General features: G+C 46.1%; 1 protein-coding gene across 1 annotated transcript in view; it reads right to left on the bottom strand.

Moving 5' to 3' along the window:
* Nucleotides 1-18,114, bottom strand: part of LOC127659260 (secretin receptor) — a 51,556-nt gene extending 33,442 nt beyond the window's left edge. The window contains exons 1-3 of the mRNA XM_052148999.1: nucleotides 18,066-18,114; nucleotides 16,172-16,303; nucleotides 10,605-10,700 (exon numbers count right to left, since the gene is read on the bottom strand). Coding sequence (XP_052004959.1) covers nucleotides 10,605-10,700; nucleotides 16,172-16,303; nucleotides 18,066-18,114 — 277 coding nt within the window. The remainder of the gene's footprint in view (nucleotides 1-10,604; nucleotides 10,701-16,171; nucleotides 16,304-18,065) is intronic.
* Nucleotides 18,115-18,686: the final 572 nt, after the last annotated feature.

The following is an 18,686-nucleotide window of genomic DNA, read 5'->3' as shown; positions in this document are numbered from 1 at the left end:
ATACAAGGACAGGATGATTACAAATGAACAAAATGGCAGTGATGACGACAGGTGGATACTGGTAAGTGTAGTTCTTTTAAACAATAGACTAGTGAGACAGTGGAGCTAAACAAAGGACAAAAGTGAAAACTACGGAAAACAAAAGGGACAAAAATGGAAAACAAAGGGGCAACGGTAAAACAAGACAAGGTAACCCTAACATAGCCCCCCCTCAAGGATCGGATTCCAGACAATCAACAGTGACAAAACAAAAAACAAGAAGAACAAATGTTCATTGACTGGGGGGGAAGCTTGTGGTGGGCAGACAGACCAAGGGGAGCAACGAAAGGCAAACAGGCAGTCCAGGGGGCAACGAGGGGCAGACAGACAGTCCAGGGGGCACTGAGGGGCAGACAGGCAGTCCAGGGGCAACGAGGGGCAGACAGGCAGTCCAGGGGGCAACGAGGGGCAGACAGGCAGTCCAGGGGGCAACAAGGGGCAGACAAGAGGTCCAGGGGGGCACAAAGGGCAGGCAGGAAGTCCAAGGGGGCACAGAGGGCAAGGACAGGTTCAGGTGGTCTGGGAGCTGGCCACAGGGCAAGGGTAGGTTCAGGAGGCCTGGGAGCTGACCACAGGGCAGGGACCGGTTCAGGAGGCCTGGGAGCTGGCCACAGGGCAGGGACCGGTTCAGGAGGCCTGGGAGCTGGCCACAGGACAAGGACAGGTTCAGGTGGTCTGGGGCTGGCCACAGGGCAAGGATAGGTCTGGGGGACCGGGGAGGAGGCCACTGGACAGGGGCAGGTTCAGGAGGCCTGGGAGGAGGCCACAGGACAGGGACTGGGTCAGGGGGCCCGGGAGGAGGCCACAGGACAGGGGCCAGGTCAGGAGGCCTGGGAGGAGGTCACAGGATGGGAACTGGGTCAGGGGGCCTGGGTGGAGGCCACAGGAAAGGGGCCGGGTCAGGAGGCCAGGGAGGAGCCCACAGGTCAGGAACAGGGTCAGGGGCCCTGGGAGGAGGCCACAGGACAGGGGCCGGGTCAGGAGGCCTGGGAGGAGGCCACAGGACAGGGGCCGGGTAAGGAGGCCTGGGGGGAGGCCACAGGACGGGAACTGGGTCAGGGGGCCTGGGAGGAGGCCACAGGATAGGGGCCGGGTCAGGAGGCCTGGGAGGAGGCCACAGGACAGGGGCCGGGTCAGGAGGCCTGGAAGGCTCTGAGGACGGAGCTGAGGAAGGCTCAGGATACGGAACTGAGGAAGGCTCAGGAGGAGGAGCCGAGGAAGGCTCTGGAGTCTCTGGGGCCTGTGCCGTAGGAGGCTCTGGAGGCGGAGCCGTAGGAGGCTCGGGAGGTTCTGGAGGCGGAGCCGTAGGAGGCTCGGGAGGCGGAGCCGTAGGAGACTCGGGAGGCGGAGCCGTGGGAAGTTCTGGAGGCTCAGGAGGTGGAGCCGTGGGAGGCTAAGGAGGCTTTGGGGGCGGAGCCGTAGGAGGCTCTGGAGGCGGAGCCGTAGGAGGCTCGGGAGGCAGAGCCGTAGGAGGATCGGGAGGCTCTGGGGGCGGAGCCGTAGGAGGCTCTGGAGGTGGAGCCGTAGGAGGCTCGTGAGGTTCTGGAGGCAGAGCTGAGGGAGGCTCAAGAGGCAGAGCCGTAGGACGCTCTAGAGGCGGAGCCCTAGAAGGCTCGGGAGTCTCTGGGAGCAGAGCCGTAGGAGGCTCGGGAGGCGGAGCCCTAGAAGGCTCTGGAGTCTCTGGGAGCAGAGCCGTAGGAGGCTTGAGAGGCGGAGCCCTAGAAAGCTCTGGAGTCTCTGGGAGCAGAGCCGTAGGAGGCTCGGGAGGCAGAGCCGTAGGAGGCTCTGGAGGTGGAGCCGTAGGAGACTCGGGGAGAAGGGCCGTGGAAGACTCGAGAGGCTCTGGAGGCAGAGCCCTGGAAGGCTCGAGAGGCTTGGGAGGCGGAGCCCTGGAAGGCTCGAGAGGCTTGAGGGGCGGAGCCCGAGAAGACTTGAGAGACTTGAGAGGCGGAGCCCTTGAAGGCTCGAGAGGCGGAGTTCTGAAAGGCTCGTGAAACTTGAGAGGCAGAGCCCTGGGAGGCTCGGGAAGCTCGAGAGGCGGAGCCCTGGAAGGCTCAAGAGGCTTGAGAGGCGGAGCCCTGAAAGGCTTGAGAGGCTTGAGAGGCGGAACCCTAGGAGGCTCGAGAGGTTAAGCTCTGGAAAGCTTGACAGGCGGAGCTCTGGAAAGCTCGGGAGGCTCAGAAGGCAGAGCTCTAGGAAGCTCGGGAGGAGCTCTGGAAAGCTCGGGAGGCTCGGAAGGCGGAGCTCTAGGAAGCTCGGAAGGCGGAGCTCTGGAAAGCTCGGGAGGCTCGGAAGGCGGAGCTCTAGGAAGCTTGGGAGGTGGAGCTCTGGAAAGCTCGGGAGGTGGAGCTCTGGAAAGCTTGGAAAGCTCGGAAGGCAGAGCTCTGGAAAGCTCAGAGGGCGGAGCTCTGGAAAGCTCGGGAAGCTCGGGAGGCAGAGCTCTGGAAAGTTCGGAGGGCGGAGCTCTGGTAAGCTCGGGAAGCCCGGAAGGCGGAGCTCTGGAAGGCTCAGAGGGCGGAGCTCTGGAAAGCTCGGAAGGTGGAGCTCTGGAAAGCTCGGAGGGCGGAGCTCTGGAAAGCTCAGAAGGCGGAGCTCTGGAAAGCTCAGAAGGTGGAGCTCTGGAAAGCTCGGGAGGCTCGGGAGGAGCTGACTCTTGGACAGGCACGACCACTGGCGCTGGCTCTTGGACGGTCAAGACCACAGGCGTTGGCTCAGGGATGGTCGAGGCTACAGGCGCTGGCCCAGGGGCGGTCAAGGCTACAGGCGCCGGCTCAGGGGCGGTCGAGGCTACAGTCGCTGGCTCACTGACGTCGGAGACTACAGGCGCTGGCTCACTGACGTCGGAGGCTACAGGCGCTGGCTCACTGACATCTGAGACGACAGGCGCTGGCTCACTGACGTCGGAGGCTACAAGCGCTGGCTCACTGACGTCGGAGGCTACTGGCGCTGGCTCACTGACATCGGAGGCTACTGGCTCGCTGGCCGTGGCAGGCGTGGGCTCTGGCTCGCTGGCCGTGGCAGGTGTGGGCTCTGGCTCGTTGGCCGTGGCAGGCGTGGGCTCTGGCTCGCTGGCCGTGGCAGGCGTGGGCTCTGGCTCGCTGGCCGTGGCAGGCGGAGACTGGGGAGCAGAAGCCTTTCCTCTTCTCCTCCTCCGCCGGGCGGACGAAGCTGGCAACGCTGGCTCGTTGGCCGTGGCAGGCACGGAAAGCCCAGAGGCGGAAACCGGGATCGAGAGAGGTGGTTCCCCGGCAGCGAGTTCTCCCAAGAGTAAACTCATATATTCCCTCCACGTGAGGTCTCCGGAGTTCGGCAATTCCCTCAGCTGGTATGTTGGTAGCCCAAGCTGGTAGATGGTCTTTAGGGATGCGTCGTCGAAGCCGGTGTGGATGGCAACAGCGGAAAAGAAGTGGGAGAACTCGCAGATGGTCAACTCCACCTGGGTCAGTTCCATAAGGTAAGCTGCTAGATCCATTTGTGGTCTTTCGTTCTGTTACGAATGCAGACAGCGAAGGCAGACGAGGAGAGCGGATCTAAGTGCAGCTTACTTTATTATTACAAACGCAAAAAACACAAAGGAAAACCCTCAATGGGGAAATAAACACAACACCGAAAACACAGGCAGGGAACACACACCGAGCTAACAACATTCAACGAAAGACAAGGACTGAACCAAAAACGAGGCTATAAATACACAAGGACAGGATGATTACAAATGAACAAAATGGCAGTGATGACGACAGGTGGATACTGGGAAGTGTAGTTCTTTTAAACAAGAGACTAGTGAGACAGTGGAGCTAAACAAAGGACAAAAGTGAAAACTACGGAAAACAAAAGGGACAAAAATGGAAAACAAAGGGGCAACGGTAAAACAAGACAAGGTAACCCTAACACATGACTCATGACGTCATGTAAAATTAACCAATATGGCAACAGTGTCAACAGTTAAAAGGAGGTAAACATATTTTAGCTTGACATGCCATTTTATTATGCAATTGTTACCTGGAGTGTTTTCTTTTTTCTTAAACATTTAGCATCAACGTAGAGGTAAATTAAAGAAATAATGAAGTGATACATTTAGTGGCTCCCTTTATTCGATAAACGGGACACAGAGAGTTTCAGACGGGTGCTTTTTTCTTAATTTTGCTCCGTTGAGCGCCATTGAGCATCACTTCAGAATATCACTGTAGCACCTTGAAACTACATAAAGAAACAAAATCTTACAAAATAAGTACACAAATAAAAATACACATAAAAAGGGATTAAATCAAATCAATGCATATTCACAATGTCACAGAATGTAAATAAATGATCACATTAGATGATTTAGACCAGTGGTTCTCAAACTGTGCTACCAGTGAGGAGTACCCTCAGGTGGTACGCAGCATGACCCAGGATATTTACATAAAAATCTTTTTTAAATAATTGTATTAAAATGTTTTCTATGTTTTATTTCTAATGTATGATTACAATTCTAATATATCTTTAAAATAGCCCACCTTTTCCTTTTTTTACATCGGCAGTGCAGGATGTGAATAGGTAACGTTCTTGTTGCCTGTGGCCGTGCTGATGTCTCGGTGTGCACACCACAATATTATACCCATGCAGAAAACAGAACAGCATAAAAGGATGCAACTGAGGCAAGATATCATTCCTTTTATTTTACACATTCTCAGACTTCCTTAAAGTCTAAAATAGTGCTTTTGACTCAAAGACACTGGGTTGTATTTGGCAGTGTTTTGTTTTTGATTTCACTGAAAGATTGCTCGGATGAGGGACAGAGAAATGAAGTGCGCATCTGACAGCTGTGCGACGAACATTTCCGCTATGTCACCTATGGTATGGCCAAGTCCGCCTATGACTGGAGGAAAGGAAAATACTTAGTTTGACCAGTTTTAAAGTTAATGACTGGTAAGGGCATGATTCAGAATAAAATTAACCTCAGATAGCTTACTGCAGCCGCTGTTCCCTTTACAAAAAGCTTCACTAGGATGCTGCGCTGAGAAAAGCGCTTTGGGAATAATCCTACATTGTGACCAGCTGTGAATATGTGTGTAACACGTCAATGAACATTGACCGGAATTTATAGCCTCGGCTGGTGAGATAATTGGATGCACCTGTGGCCAGGCTATAAATAGATGCGTCACCAGCATGTCGTCAGATCTATTTTCTTCAGAGCCATTCTGTATGTGTGTGTCTCACAAGCCTGTCAAAACTTTCTTTCCTCTGTTAGGAGTTAGAATTGGTTAGGCAGTGTACAGTGAACCTTTTCTCCTTTCTCTTCTTTCTTAAAAAAAAAAAAGAGAGAGAGAATGGCTGAAAGTAGGAGCAAACAATGCGTGTTCCTTTGTTTACGCTCTATGGCCGAGAGGGACACGCATCAGTAAAATGCTTCGCGCTCGCCTTGCTTGCTTCCGGGAGTCAGCGCCCACACTTCATTTGTGGGGCTCTCTCATGGATCTGGTTGAGGAGCGAGAGACAGATGCGTCCCTTTCCCTCGCTCTCTCCCCAGATCCAGCTGATCCTTCTCGTAAGCCTGAAGCGCGCCTCGGCGCCTCTTCGTTTCACGAGGGGGACGCTGAATCTCTGTACGTGCCACAATAAAGCGGCTAACAACAGACCCCCCAACCGCTCCAAATAAGAAGACAAATTTGTGTCTGGTGGCCAAAATATATAAATAAAAGAAAGGAAGGGAACGCTATATCAGTCCCTTCCTTTTTCTCTATGACCTCCATAACAAGTATTCTCATTCATGGAGGGATTCTTATACTTCCCATGTCTTCGTGCCCTCGACGTTGACATATTCAACTATCGTGGGTGCTGAAGCCCGGGGGTATTCGGTGATGCCGCCGATAGAAGAGACACTTGCGGGTTATCTCTCGCCTGGCTTGGCATCATCGCTAAAGAGACCCACTCTACCCACAAAGCTGTGCAGGACCATCTCCCTGTGTGTGGGGAAGGCTTATCAGGCAGCAGGTCAGGCTGGTGCTACCCTGCACACTATGGCAGTGTTGCGTACTAGGCTAATCTGTTGAAGGACATGAGTGTGGGCACCACGTCGACGAAGAGGCTTTCTCTGAGCTTCGTCGAGCCATGGACCTGTCTCTCTGCACGACCAAGCAGACGGCCCGCACCATTGACCGGTCTATGTCTGCTTTGGTCAGCACGGAGAGACACTTATGGCTTAACCTATCAGGCATCTGAGACAAGGACAAAAACTTTCCTTCCCGATGCCCCGCTTTCCCCTTCTGGTTTATTTGGTGACGCTATGAATATAGTTATCACCAGGTTCCAGGAGGCAAAAAAAGTCACGAGGAAGTTTAAGTCACGAGGAAGTTTTAGGGCAATTCCTTCCTCGCCACACTCAAGGGAGGGGCCTCCGGCCACCCAGTTCCGCCCCGGTCCTTCTAGAAGGGAGGCTCTGAAGCAGAGCGTGGCGAGTAGTGCTCCCCCTCGCAGAGACTGGGGACAGGCTCGTCGCCCTCGACAGCCCCCAAAGCAAGACCTCAGGGAAGTAATTTCTAGAAGGAAAAATCCCTGACGGTCTTGTGCCTAGCCCTGTGGGGGTAGCTCCCCTCGGGATGGGGCGCGTGTATCATTCACTTCGCCCCTCCTGGTACCCCCACGAATCCTCTCCTTTCCCGCTGCCTCTGGTGTTTCAGGAGGCAGAGGCTTCCAAGCACAAGCCCAACATCACGTTTGGCTGGTCACCATCGATCTCATGGATGCATATCTTCATATAGAAATTCCGCCACAGCACAGGAAGTTCCTGAGGTTCGCTTTTGGGGACAAAGCCTTCCAGTATCGTGTTCTTCCATCCTTCCAGGGATGCAGCACTGGCTCCTTTGCGACTCTGGGGCATCCGCATTCTGAATTACACAGACGACTGGCTAATCCTAGCGCAGTTCCAAGAACTGGCAGTTCAGCACAGGGATATCGTCTTAGCTCATCTGGTTTCTCCGGGTCTAGACTTAACGTCAGAGAGCGTTCTCTCTCCCACCAGGGGAATCACTTATCTGGGGGTTATGTGGAATTTGATCACGATGCAGGCACAATTGTCTCCCGCACGAATCATTTCCATTCAGAACACCCTGAGCAAGGTCAGGCTAGGTCAAAGTTGCACTGCTCGTCAGTATCAACGAATACTAGGTCTACATGAGACCGTTACAGCTGTGGCTAAAAGCCAGGGGGTTTCATCCAAGGGCCGGTCCCCTAAGGCAAATAAGGGTTACGCACCGCGGGCTTCGTTCCCTTTCTATGTGGTTCAGACCCCGGTTTCTTACCTTGGGTCCCACTCTAGGTGTGTCTCGTCCTCGCAGGTTGCTAACGACAGACGCCTCCCTGACTGGCTGGGTAGCGGTCTTAAGTGGTCGTCCAGCTCAAGGGGAATGGAAGGGTCGTCAGCTCAATTGTCAAAGTAACTGTCTCGAGTTGATCGCTGTATTTCTGGCCCTGAAATACTTCCTCCAGAGGCTGCCATGTCTTGGTGCGGGTGGGCAATACAGCGGTAGTCTCTTACATAAACCATCAAGGAGGTCCACGTTAACGTCAGCTAATATTTCTGGCAGGTCGGATACTCCTTGGGGCCCAGGGCAAGCCCCTGTCACTCAGAGCAGTTTATATCCCTGGATGCCCGTATGTGGGAGCAGATTTACTGTCCAGACAGAAAATACAGACGGGGGGGTGGAAACTCCACCCCTAGGTAGTGGAACAAATCTGGATGAGATTTTACAGGGCAGAAGAAGATCTCTTCGCCTCTATGAACAGCACAATGTCTCCTCTACTTCTCCCTGAGTCACCCAGCCCCCCTGGGTCTGGACGCGATGGCACATACATGGCCCTGAATGCATCTGCATGCGTTTTTCCCCAGTTTCTCTGCTCCCGGAAGTCTTGGCCATAGTTTGCCAGCAAGGGTCTTGCCTCTTACTGATAGCGCCGTGCTGGCCGAACACGGTATGGGTCTCGGGGTTAATATCTCTCCTCGACGGCTCGCCTTGGGCGATTCCGAACAGGAAGGACCTTCTTTCTCAGGGACAGGGGACAATATTTCATCCCCACCCCGAATTGTGGAACCTTTCACGCTTGGCCCCTGAAGGGTACCAACTGAGGTACACAGGGCTTTCTCCTGAGGTTATCGAGACCATTTTAAGTGCTAGGGCTCCCTCCACTTGGAACAAACCCAGTTGAGATTTTACAGGGCAGAAGAGGACCTCTTCGCCTCTATGAATAGCACAATATCTCCTCTACTTCTCCCTGAGTCACCCAGCCCGGGGCTGGACGCGGTGGCGCATACATGGCCCAGAATGCGCCTGTATGCGTTTCCCTCTACTAAAAGTTAATATGCAGATCCAGTTAACTGCCAGATTGCTTCAGTTCTGGACTTTCTGCAGGAACAACTGTCAGCAAGCACATGCCCCGCCACTCTCAGGGTCTATGTGGCCGACATTTTGGCTTGCCACGCCTTGATGGACAGGGTGCCCTTTGAGAGGCATCCCCTGCTAGGACCATGACCTCTTCATAGGACTTAGCAATAGTCCTTGAGGGTCTGGTTGAGACCCCCTTTGAACCTCTAGAGTCAACGTCTGACAGACTTCTGACTCTCAAGATGGTTTTTCTTATGGCGATTACCTCCCTAAAGAGAATTGGGGACCTACAGGCTCTGTCTGTTTTGCCAGCCTGTTTAGAGTTTGCGCCAGGAATGACCAATGTAATTTTGCACCCTCATCCTGACTACCTGCCTAAGGTGCCTTTCGCGACCCTACATCAGGTCACTCTCTAAGCCTTCTGCTCCCCGCCGTTTGCAACGCCGGAGCAGCAAGGACTTCACAGACTGTGTCCAGTCTGTGCCCTTTAGATTTATGTCCACCGCACTAGCCAGTGGCATAAGTCAGGGCAACTATTCGTTTGCCATGGGAGCCGCATCCGGGGGTGGCCACCTCCAAACAGACTATGTCGCATTGGGTGAGAGAAGCTATTGCCCTGGCCTGGTCAAGCTTCGCCAGTAGGTATCAGGGCTCACTCCACCAGAGGGGTCACCTCCTCTAAAGCCTTGGCTAGAGAGGTCCCTCTGCAGCAAGTTTGTGATGCGGCAGGCTGGTCCTCCCTGCATACATTCATAAAATGTTATAGTTTGGATGTTCATGCTACTCCGGGCTCTTATCTCCTTGAGTCAACATCTAAAGCTCATGTCTGAGACCTCTCGTGTTCTTGTAAGCACACTTCACAACCGTAGGTGTCCGGACAGCCTCAGTGCGGCGGCGTGGGTATTTTCGTTCCCAAAGCACTTTTCTCAGCGCAGCATCCTAGTGAAGCTTTTTGTAAAGGGAACGTCTCGGGTTACGTGGTGTAACCCTTGAAATCCCTTCTTTGACGCACTGGGATGTCCCAGGACTGCTCTTCAGAAAAAAATATCTGACGACACGCTGGTGACACATCTATTTATAGCCTGGCCACAGGTGCATCCAATGATCTCACCAGCTGAGTCTATAAATTCCGGTCAATGTTCATTGATGTGTTACACACATATTCACAACTGGTCACAATGTAGGATTGTTCCCAAAGCACTTTTCTCAGCGCTGCATCTCGTTCCGCTTTTTTCAGGGAACAAGGGTTACACCATGTAACCCGAGACGTTTTCATAGATCACATGCACATTATCACATACATTTAAGGATGATGCTAGCTGCATCATTTTAGGGGGGCTGAGATAAAAAAAAACAGGGTCAAGCAATGCCTAAACTCCAAATGTCTAAATATATACAGTAGTTTGTTTGAACTGGATTGCAAAACTTCAAAATGTTAATATTGTTTGTTTGATTAAAAAAAAACACTCTTGCTGATTGTGTAAACAATAGAAATATTGATATTAACATTAAATATTACATTAGATATTGATAGTCAAATATGGCATTGTGTATTTTGCTCACAATCCGTAAGACTACACAAAAAATATATATTTGCTGAATGATGAATAAATATTTGAGTGAACATTGGTGGTGACTAGGTGGTACTTGAACGTTCTGATTTCATCAAAGGTGGTACTTGGCCTTAAAAATTTGAGAAGCACTGATTTAGACCATTTCAAAAATGTGCATAGATCACTCACACAAAAAACTTCAAACCACAATTAAATAAATTAAGAAACACAATACAAATTGAGAATACATACCTCGCTCTGCTTGCCAAAGTGTGCTAAGTTACATTCTACATATTTGAAGCATTTTTCAGGGGATTCTGAAATCAGGAACATATGGAGCTGCTTCATTTTGCTATGATGTCATTCATTTGCATTCCCCCTTTTTAGCATAGGTACATAATAAATATTTGACTGTAATCAAAAATAAAGTTATTTTGCTTTCCCAAGGTCTGAGGACATGAACAGCTCCGAGAAGAACATGCCAGTTGCCAACTTGTAAATACAGTAATACCGACACAACCTGAACACAGAATTAGCTCAGAATATGTACTGACGCTTGCCCACCCACTGTGCTCCCATCATCTGATTTGCTCTGGATTAATCAAGGTGTTCTTTAATTAACAAAAGACTTGAGGAAATATTTGCACCTAACCTTTGACCCTTAGGATCTTTGGGCATGGCTGTGACACGGTTTCTCCGACCTCAGCATGAGGCCAACAGTTCAGATGATCCCAAAATCCACTGCAACCTGTTTGGAGGGATGCAAATGGAGGTTAGACAGAATTACATGATATTTATTACAGTGTCAAAATAAACTGTTACCATATCTAAATCCAATGGCTTTAAAATTTACAGGTTTTACAGTTTGCCTTTTGTCTTCATTCCAACGTTTCCCAATATTGCATAATCTTTCTATCACCACCAGTTGAAGTACAAATTTATGTCTACATTATCTCATTAAACATTAGTAAATGGCAATTTACAAAACCATGAATAAGAGAGTTGAAAGTCAACAAATTTTATTTCAGTAATGTGACATATTTCCAAATTAAACATGATATTAAATTAAAATAAAGTAGGACAAGACTTGATTTTATATATCTGGAGATGACTGAATGGTGAGAAGTGGGCTTTCTGTACCAGAATGTAGCCTGCTTGAATGTGAATTTACAGTGGATTGTGAAGGACTACTTCCCACTAATGAGGAGATTTTTTTGCCCAGGACATGGAAGCTGAAGGTTCTTTTACAAATATTACATTTTCATTTATGGACTTGACATACATAAGATTAGATAGGATTTGAATAAAACAACATTAAACAAAAAATTGAGGTTGAAAAAAGGTTCAAGTCAAAAATATGTTTTATCATCACTGAAACAACATGAATGCATGTTGGCCTGGGTAGCTCAGTGGTAAAGATCACTAGTTCGAATCCCAGGGCATGCTGAGTGACTCCCGCCAGGTCTCCTAAGCAACCAAATTGGCCTGGTTGCTAGGGAAGGTAGAGTCACATGGTGTGACCTCCTCGTGGTTACTATAATGTGGTTCGTTCTTGGTGGGGCTTGGTGAGTTGAGCGTGGATGCCGTGGTGGATGGGGTGAAGCCTCCACATGCGCTACGTCTCCATGGCAACGTGCTCAACATGTTTGACGGTCTCAGATGCGGAGGCAGCTGGGATTCGTACTCCGCCACCCGGCTTAAGGCGAATCACTATGCGACCCTTCGGACTTAAAAGCACATTGGGAATTGGGCATGCAAAATTGGGAGAAAAAGGGGAAAATAATTTTTAATTAAAATAATAATTTATTTGCTATTAGTTCTGTAACCTTTATTAAATTAATGTTAATTGGCATTACATTACTGGGTAAAACTTACAACAATGTTGCATTCATTTAAATGAATTAATGCATTAGGTTTTGTGATACAATGTACATGAAATAACAATGAACAATGATTTTTATTGCATTTATTATTACACTGCCTGTCCAAAAATTTTGCCTTTTGGATTTAAGGCCGTGTTATGATCTGGGGTTGCTGCTGTGTTATGCAGCAATAAAATAAAGTCAGCTGACTACCTGAATGTACTGAATGACTAGGTTATCCCATCAATGGATTTTTTCAGAAATTAAAAATTCCTCCAATGTTTCCTCAATTGTTGCCAAGATTCATCTGGCTCAATTTGTGAAAGAGTGGTCAGGGAGAATGAGGAATAATTTTCACACATGAACTGGCCACCACAGAGTCCTGAACTTAACCCCATTTAAAGTCTTTGGGATGTGTTGGAGAAGACTTTACAGAGTGGTTCGACTCTCCTGTCGTCAATACATGATCTCGACCAAAAATGTTTGTAACTCTGGAAGGAAATAAATGTTGTTACGTTGCATAAGTTTTCCTAAACAATGCTACAATGAATGTGTGCAATAATCAATGCTAAAGGCGGTCCAATGAAATATTAGTGAATGCAACTTTTTTTGGGGCCAGGCAGTATATTATTATTATTTATTTTTTATCATTAGTTGTATTATTATTAATTTACAATTATACTATTGTATGTTGTTATGTCAGTTCATAATGCAATAGTTCATAATGCTAAAACTAAAGTTAATGCAACTTCTAACAACTTATTAATAATAAAGTTTGTAAAAGTGTTGTTCATTGTTATTTCATGTTAACAATTGTGAATAATTTTTAAGAATACAACCTTATTGTCAAATGTTACCAATTACTGCATTAAATATTGGCAAGATTTTAGAAGGTCTGCATTACCCGTAACAGTAGCCTAAAATAATACTTAAATAACATTAACATTAACCACTAGAATGATTGCCCTAAGTGGTGTTGTTTCAAAGGCAGAGCAAGTCTCATTTTGATGTAAGATTCTAAATTTCATTCAATTCACTTCTTTAGGAGCACATTTTTTAATCTGAAGAAAATTACAGAATGCACCTTTAACTAATGACAGAACAGCAGAGTCCCAAGACCCACATTCGGTCCATCGAGCAGCTGCGGCTAACCTTTGCAATGATGCCAAACTTTCTTTGTATTGCTTAATAAAGTCGATTTATGATGTCCTACATGTCTATAAAACATACAGTATACTCCACGTATGCCAGCCTTTGAATCTGAGATGTGAAGTGTAAATTTCCATGAATGTAACAGAATAAATCAACAGAACAGCCCTTAGAGCAACAAGAGAAAGCGCTGACAGAGCATTTGATGGATAGGAATGCCTAGGATGCATTTTGAGGGTGTGGAAAAGCCATGTCAGTTTGAAATCAAGCAGATGTACAGCGATTTAAGAAAGCCCAACTGGGCCCGTCTCTCTGCAGTTCTCAATGACCCATAGATACCTACGCCAGTGTGTGTATAATGTTATCGGATATTGGTTGCATGACAGCTTGCCACTTTCACAAACCCTTGCGTTCTTCCTCCATGTCCTTGCGATGCACCATCCCCATACTATTGAGAGCAGAGAATTACTCTATTTGTCAATCTTGTTTATTTACCCTTCTTTTTGCATTCTTAATTTTATTGTTTTTAGTTTTGGTCACATTCTGTTTATCTCTCTGCTCTCTGCTCTCTCTCTCTCTCTCTCTCTCTCTCTCTCTCTCTCTCTCTCTGATGAATGGCACAGTCTGTCTCTCTGCTTTTGCCCGTTATGCTGTCTCCCTCTCTCAGTTTGATGAATGGCAGGAAAAGTGTTGCATGTTTGTAAATGTTTCTCTCAGTACTCTCTCGTATGATATATGTAGAAACAGAGTAATGATAGAGCAGATATGGTGAGTGGAAAAAAAGAGTGGAGTGTATGGGAGGAGAGGGTGTGAGGAGCAAAGGAGATCTGTACAGCGTTTCCATGTTAATGTGATCTGCTTGTGTTGACAGCCCTGTATTGAATGTTTCCTGTGGATGTAAAGGACTGATGACTTTTTAAGACAGAATTTCTGCTTACTGCACGAGAAACCTTCATCCCTTTTCACACTGACAGTGATTTTATTGCTGGAGGTTTTAGAGTTGTCGTGTTGATGATTGCTAATAGGCGTTCTGCTGAATGCCCTAATGTTATTGGTGGGCTTCATAGCCTATCACAGTATCAGGGTACATTGCTGATATAAATAAGATTTAATTCCAGAGAGTATTTTCACATTTTGTTATGTTTCAGCCTTATGCTAAAATGCTTTAAAAAAAATCCCATCAATCTACACTCCATACCCCATAATGGCAAAACAAAGAACTGATTTTTGATAACTTTGCAAATTTACAAAAAATAAATAAAAACTTAAATATCACATTGACACAAGTATTCAGACCTTTAACTCAGTAATTAATTCAAGCAGCTTTGACAGCAATTACAGCCTCAAGTCTTTTTGGGTATGATGCGACATGCTTTGCACACCTGGATTTGGCGATTTTCTGCCATTCTTCTCTGTCAGGTTGGATGGGGACTGTCTGTGGACAGACATTTTCAGGTCTCTCCAGAGATGTTCAATTGTGTTCAAGTCCGGGCTCTGGCTGGGCATTTCAAGTTGTCCCTAGGCCACTCTTGCGTTGTCTTGACTGCGTGCTTAGGATCAATGTCCTGTTGGAAGGTGAACCTTCGGCCCAGCCTGAGTTCCTGAGTGCTCTGGACCAGGTTTTCATTAAGGATATCTCTGTATTATGCTGAATTCAGTCCCTGCCGCTGAAAAACACCTCCACAGCATGATGCTACCACCACCATGCTTCATGGTTTGGATGATATTGAGCAGGTGATGACCGGTGCCTAGATTCCTCCAGACATGATGCTAAGAATTGAGGCCAAACAGTTCAATCTTCATTTCATCAGACCAGAGAATCTTGTTTCTCACAGTCTGAGAGTCCTTTAAGTGCTTTTTTGCAAATTACAAGCAGGCTTTCATGTGTCTTGCACTTAGGAGAGCCTCCGTCTGGCCACTCTACCATAAAACCCAGATCAGTGGAGTGTTGCAGTGCTGTTTGTCCTTCTGCAAGTTTCTCCCATCTCCACACATGATCTCTGGAGCTCAACCAGAGTGACCATCGGGTTCTTACCGTCTCTTACAAAGGCCCTTCTCCCCCGATTGTTCAGTTTGGCCAGGTGGCCAGCTCTAGGAAGAGTCCTGGTTGTTCCAATCTTCTTCCATTTAAGAATTATGGAGGCCACTGTGCTCTTGGGCACTTTCAATGGAGCCAAACAAATTTGTAGCCTTCCTCAGATCTGTGCCTTAACACAATCCTGTCTCTGAGCATGCAGGCAGTTCCTTTGACCTAATGGCTTGGTTTTTGCTCTGATATGCATTTTCAGCTGTGAGACCTTAAATAGACAGTTGTGTGTCTTTCCAAATCATGTCCAATCAATGGAATTTGCCAAAGGTGGACTATAATCAAAGTGTAGAAACATCTTAAAGATGATCATGAGGATTTGGATGCACCTGAGCTAAATTTCAAGTGTCATACCAAAGGGTCTGAATACTTATGTCAATGTGATTGTGATGAGGATGAGGGCATGGCCGGGCCATAAGGATGGATGCCTGGCACTGAGTTACTCAGTTTTTTTTTTTTTTAAATCTCATTTTAGCACAGCTGATTGACAGGTAAGGGGTGTCTCTGTTTGTTTGTTTGACTGGCCAATCCAGCCCGACACAGCAACATTGACTCTGGACTGTCAATGAGGCTGTCTAATGGTAGACAGGGGGAGTGTTCTATAAACCTGTTTGAATCATTATTTTTGCAATCCTGTTTGGCAAGACTAGTGGGGCACAAATTACACACTTCAGCTTTACAAAAGCATTATAGTATGTATCCTGAGTGGGCATTAGGCCGGCAATTGTGTGTGAACTCACTGCGCTGGAGGGCATTATATGTATAATCCGATAAGGGTGTGATTTATGTTTGAGTGTTGTGATCATGGAAGCCATTCTCCAAACTTCCCCATGATATCACATTACACCTCTTAGGAGCACACATAAACACTAATCATTGTGTTTGTCCACAAGGTTGCACACACACACATACAAGCACAAGTATAAGGTCATTAGGTGCCCAGATGTGTACAAGGCAGGCTTGCGGAAACCATTCTAGGCATATCGAAAATAACTGCCCTCTATATGAACTCAATTTTCTCATTAGGAAAGTGTGTGTGTGTGTGTGTGTTTGTGAGAGAGAGAGAGAGAGAGAGAGAGAGAGAGAGAGAGAGAGAGAGAGACAGAGAGAATAATGGCTTGCCAGAATATGTGGGAACAGTCTCTGTCAGGTTCTCTTGGTGGATGATACTGTAGCAGTTTTCCTCCTCTTTGAGAAGCACAAAGTCTGGATCACATTCTGGAGGTATGGCACAAACCTGAACACACACACACACACACACATGTTGATGCAGCTATCCTTATGAGGACTCTCCACAGACATAATGATTTTTAAACTTTGCAAACTATAGATTCTATCCCCTAACTTACCCACACACACACATTGGTATCAAACACAAGACTAACACAGACTGAAAATATGAAAATATTACAAAATATTTAATTTATACTGAAAATAAACTATATTGTTACCTTTAATAATATACTACTGGCATCTCATGACTGTATACAGAAGATCGGGGCTAGTTGTCACATGGAGAAGTTGTCACAAGGGCTGTACACAGATCAGCCACAACATTAAATCCACCTGCCTAATATTGTGTAGGTCCAACCTGCATCTCAGAATAGCAATCTGAGATGATATTCTTCTTACCACAATTGTACAGAGTGGTTATCTGAGTTACTGTAGACTTTGTCAGTTCAAACCAGTCTGGCCATTCTCTGTTGACCTCTCTCATTAACAAGGCATTTCCATCCACAGAACTGCCACTCACTGGATGTTTTTTTTATTTTTTGCACCATTCTGAGTAAATTCAAGAAACTGGTGTGAAAATCCTAGAATATCAGCAGTTACAGAAATACTCAAACCAGCCCATCTGGCTAATATCATCTCAGAATGCTATTCTTGGTGCTGTTTTGGCATCACCAGGGAGTCCTACACAATATTAGGCATGCAGTTTTAATGTTGTGGCTGATCAGTGTATGTCAGTGTCTCCGTAATCTTTTGAGTCCAGTTGGAGAAACATGATACACTGGGATACATTAAGGCATTCTAAAAAGTATTATGATGGAAGATTTTAACTGAAAGGTTGAGCTGTGTAACCTACTCAGCAAAGGGGTATTCATCATAAATATAATTAAGGGGCAAGTTGTCACATTTTACTGGTTCTAGATATCCAATGTGACTTATATGTTCTGATTTTACACAATTTACTCATTATAATTTCAGGTTGCCAAGCAATTGTTTGATATTTTTGTAAGTTACGTTTACTTTTTTTTTGTTGTTGCTGTATTATTAATTATTTTGTGTTTCATAATTGTTTAACTGTTTCCATTTTGCTGAAGAAAAAAAACCCATACTAGAATGTTTAAATTCATTTTCCCCTTGTGACAACTTACCACATTTTGTCCCTGCTTAAAGAAAAACAAAACAATAGAAAGTCTAATAGTTTCCACTGCAATTTCTATTGCAAACCATCAGCTGATTACAATTCAAATGACACTAGACACAACATCCCACCGTTTGAAGCCAACACATAACCAGTAGGATAGTAGCCTACTAGAGACCCACATGGACCATTAGTTTTCCTTAAAACCTATACAATTCCCATTATAAATATTAAAATCATTAGGATTTATCTGAGGGTTTTTATACTGAAACATTTAAAACATAGCCTACATTAAACTGTCGCATATCGCTTTTTCCTGGGGAAAAACGGTTAAACTGTTCAACTGCTTTTTGTAGCCAAGACTTTAATGTATTTTGAAATCAGAAAATGACTTTCAAAAATGAATCTCCCCTGAGAAATAATCATTGAAAAAAACGCTCCGGTCTCCCCTACAGAAAACAGGACCCATATTAAACCCACAGGATAAAAGTGCAAAAGTTTAAGTCGAATTACAAATATGAAACGATTAATAACAATAAATAAACATTGTTGCAATAAATAGATTTGCATCATACGGAACTTTAATATATTCAATATTTCACCTGTGTAACATATGCTGCGCGTGTGAACTCACGTGATAAAAGATGTGGAGCAAAGCCGCGAAAGCAACTTGGTGTAAATGGGCAGAAATCCTCATTTAAAATCTGCGGGATTTGACGGTAGAACTGGATAAAACCAAGATTTCTTTCTCCTCTTAACGGAAACACTTCAAGAGCTCGGTCTGTCTGAAGGAAAGTTTCATCTCCTCTCGCGAATTCCTTGACGCACGAGCGCAATGAGCATAAGTGTGCGAGCGACGCGTTCAGTCTTGAACAAATCCAGTTTGAGAATAAAGACAGTATGCTCTCATCTCATCTAAACATCTGTCTGACTGCAATTAAACAGCTGTCCAACTGCGCCTCTTCTCCACCACACTCTCTTATTTACTCAGAATCTGGTGGTTACATGCTGGCGCTGCACTTGTCTGAATATTTTTTTATTTTTAGAAAATAATATAATCCGATTTAATTTTTACAGACCACCACATTGGGAAACTCGAAGAATAAATAATAAATAAATAACACACACAGGCCTTTATTCACAGTTATTAAAAATAATAATAAACAATAATCATTAATCACAATGACCTGACCATTGAGTCTATAAATATTTATTAATTTATTTTTACCCAAAGTTAAGCAGCGTTTCACACTTAAATTTTTCTAATTT

This window comes from Xyrauchen texanus, chromosome 18 (genome assembly GCF_025860055.1).
Source record: "Xyrauchen texanus isolate HMW12.3.18 chromosome 18, RBS_HiC_50CHRs, whole genome shotgun sequence".
Taxonomy (NCBI): domain Eukaryota; kingdom Metazoa; phylum Chordata; class Actinopteri; order Cypriniformes; family Catostomidae; genus Xyrauchen; species Xyrauchen texanus.
This window is presented reverse-complemented; position numbering and strand designations above follow the sequence as displayed.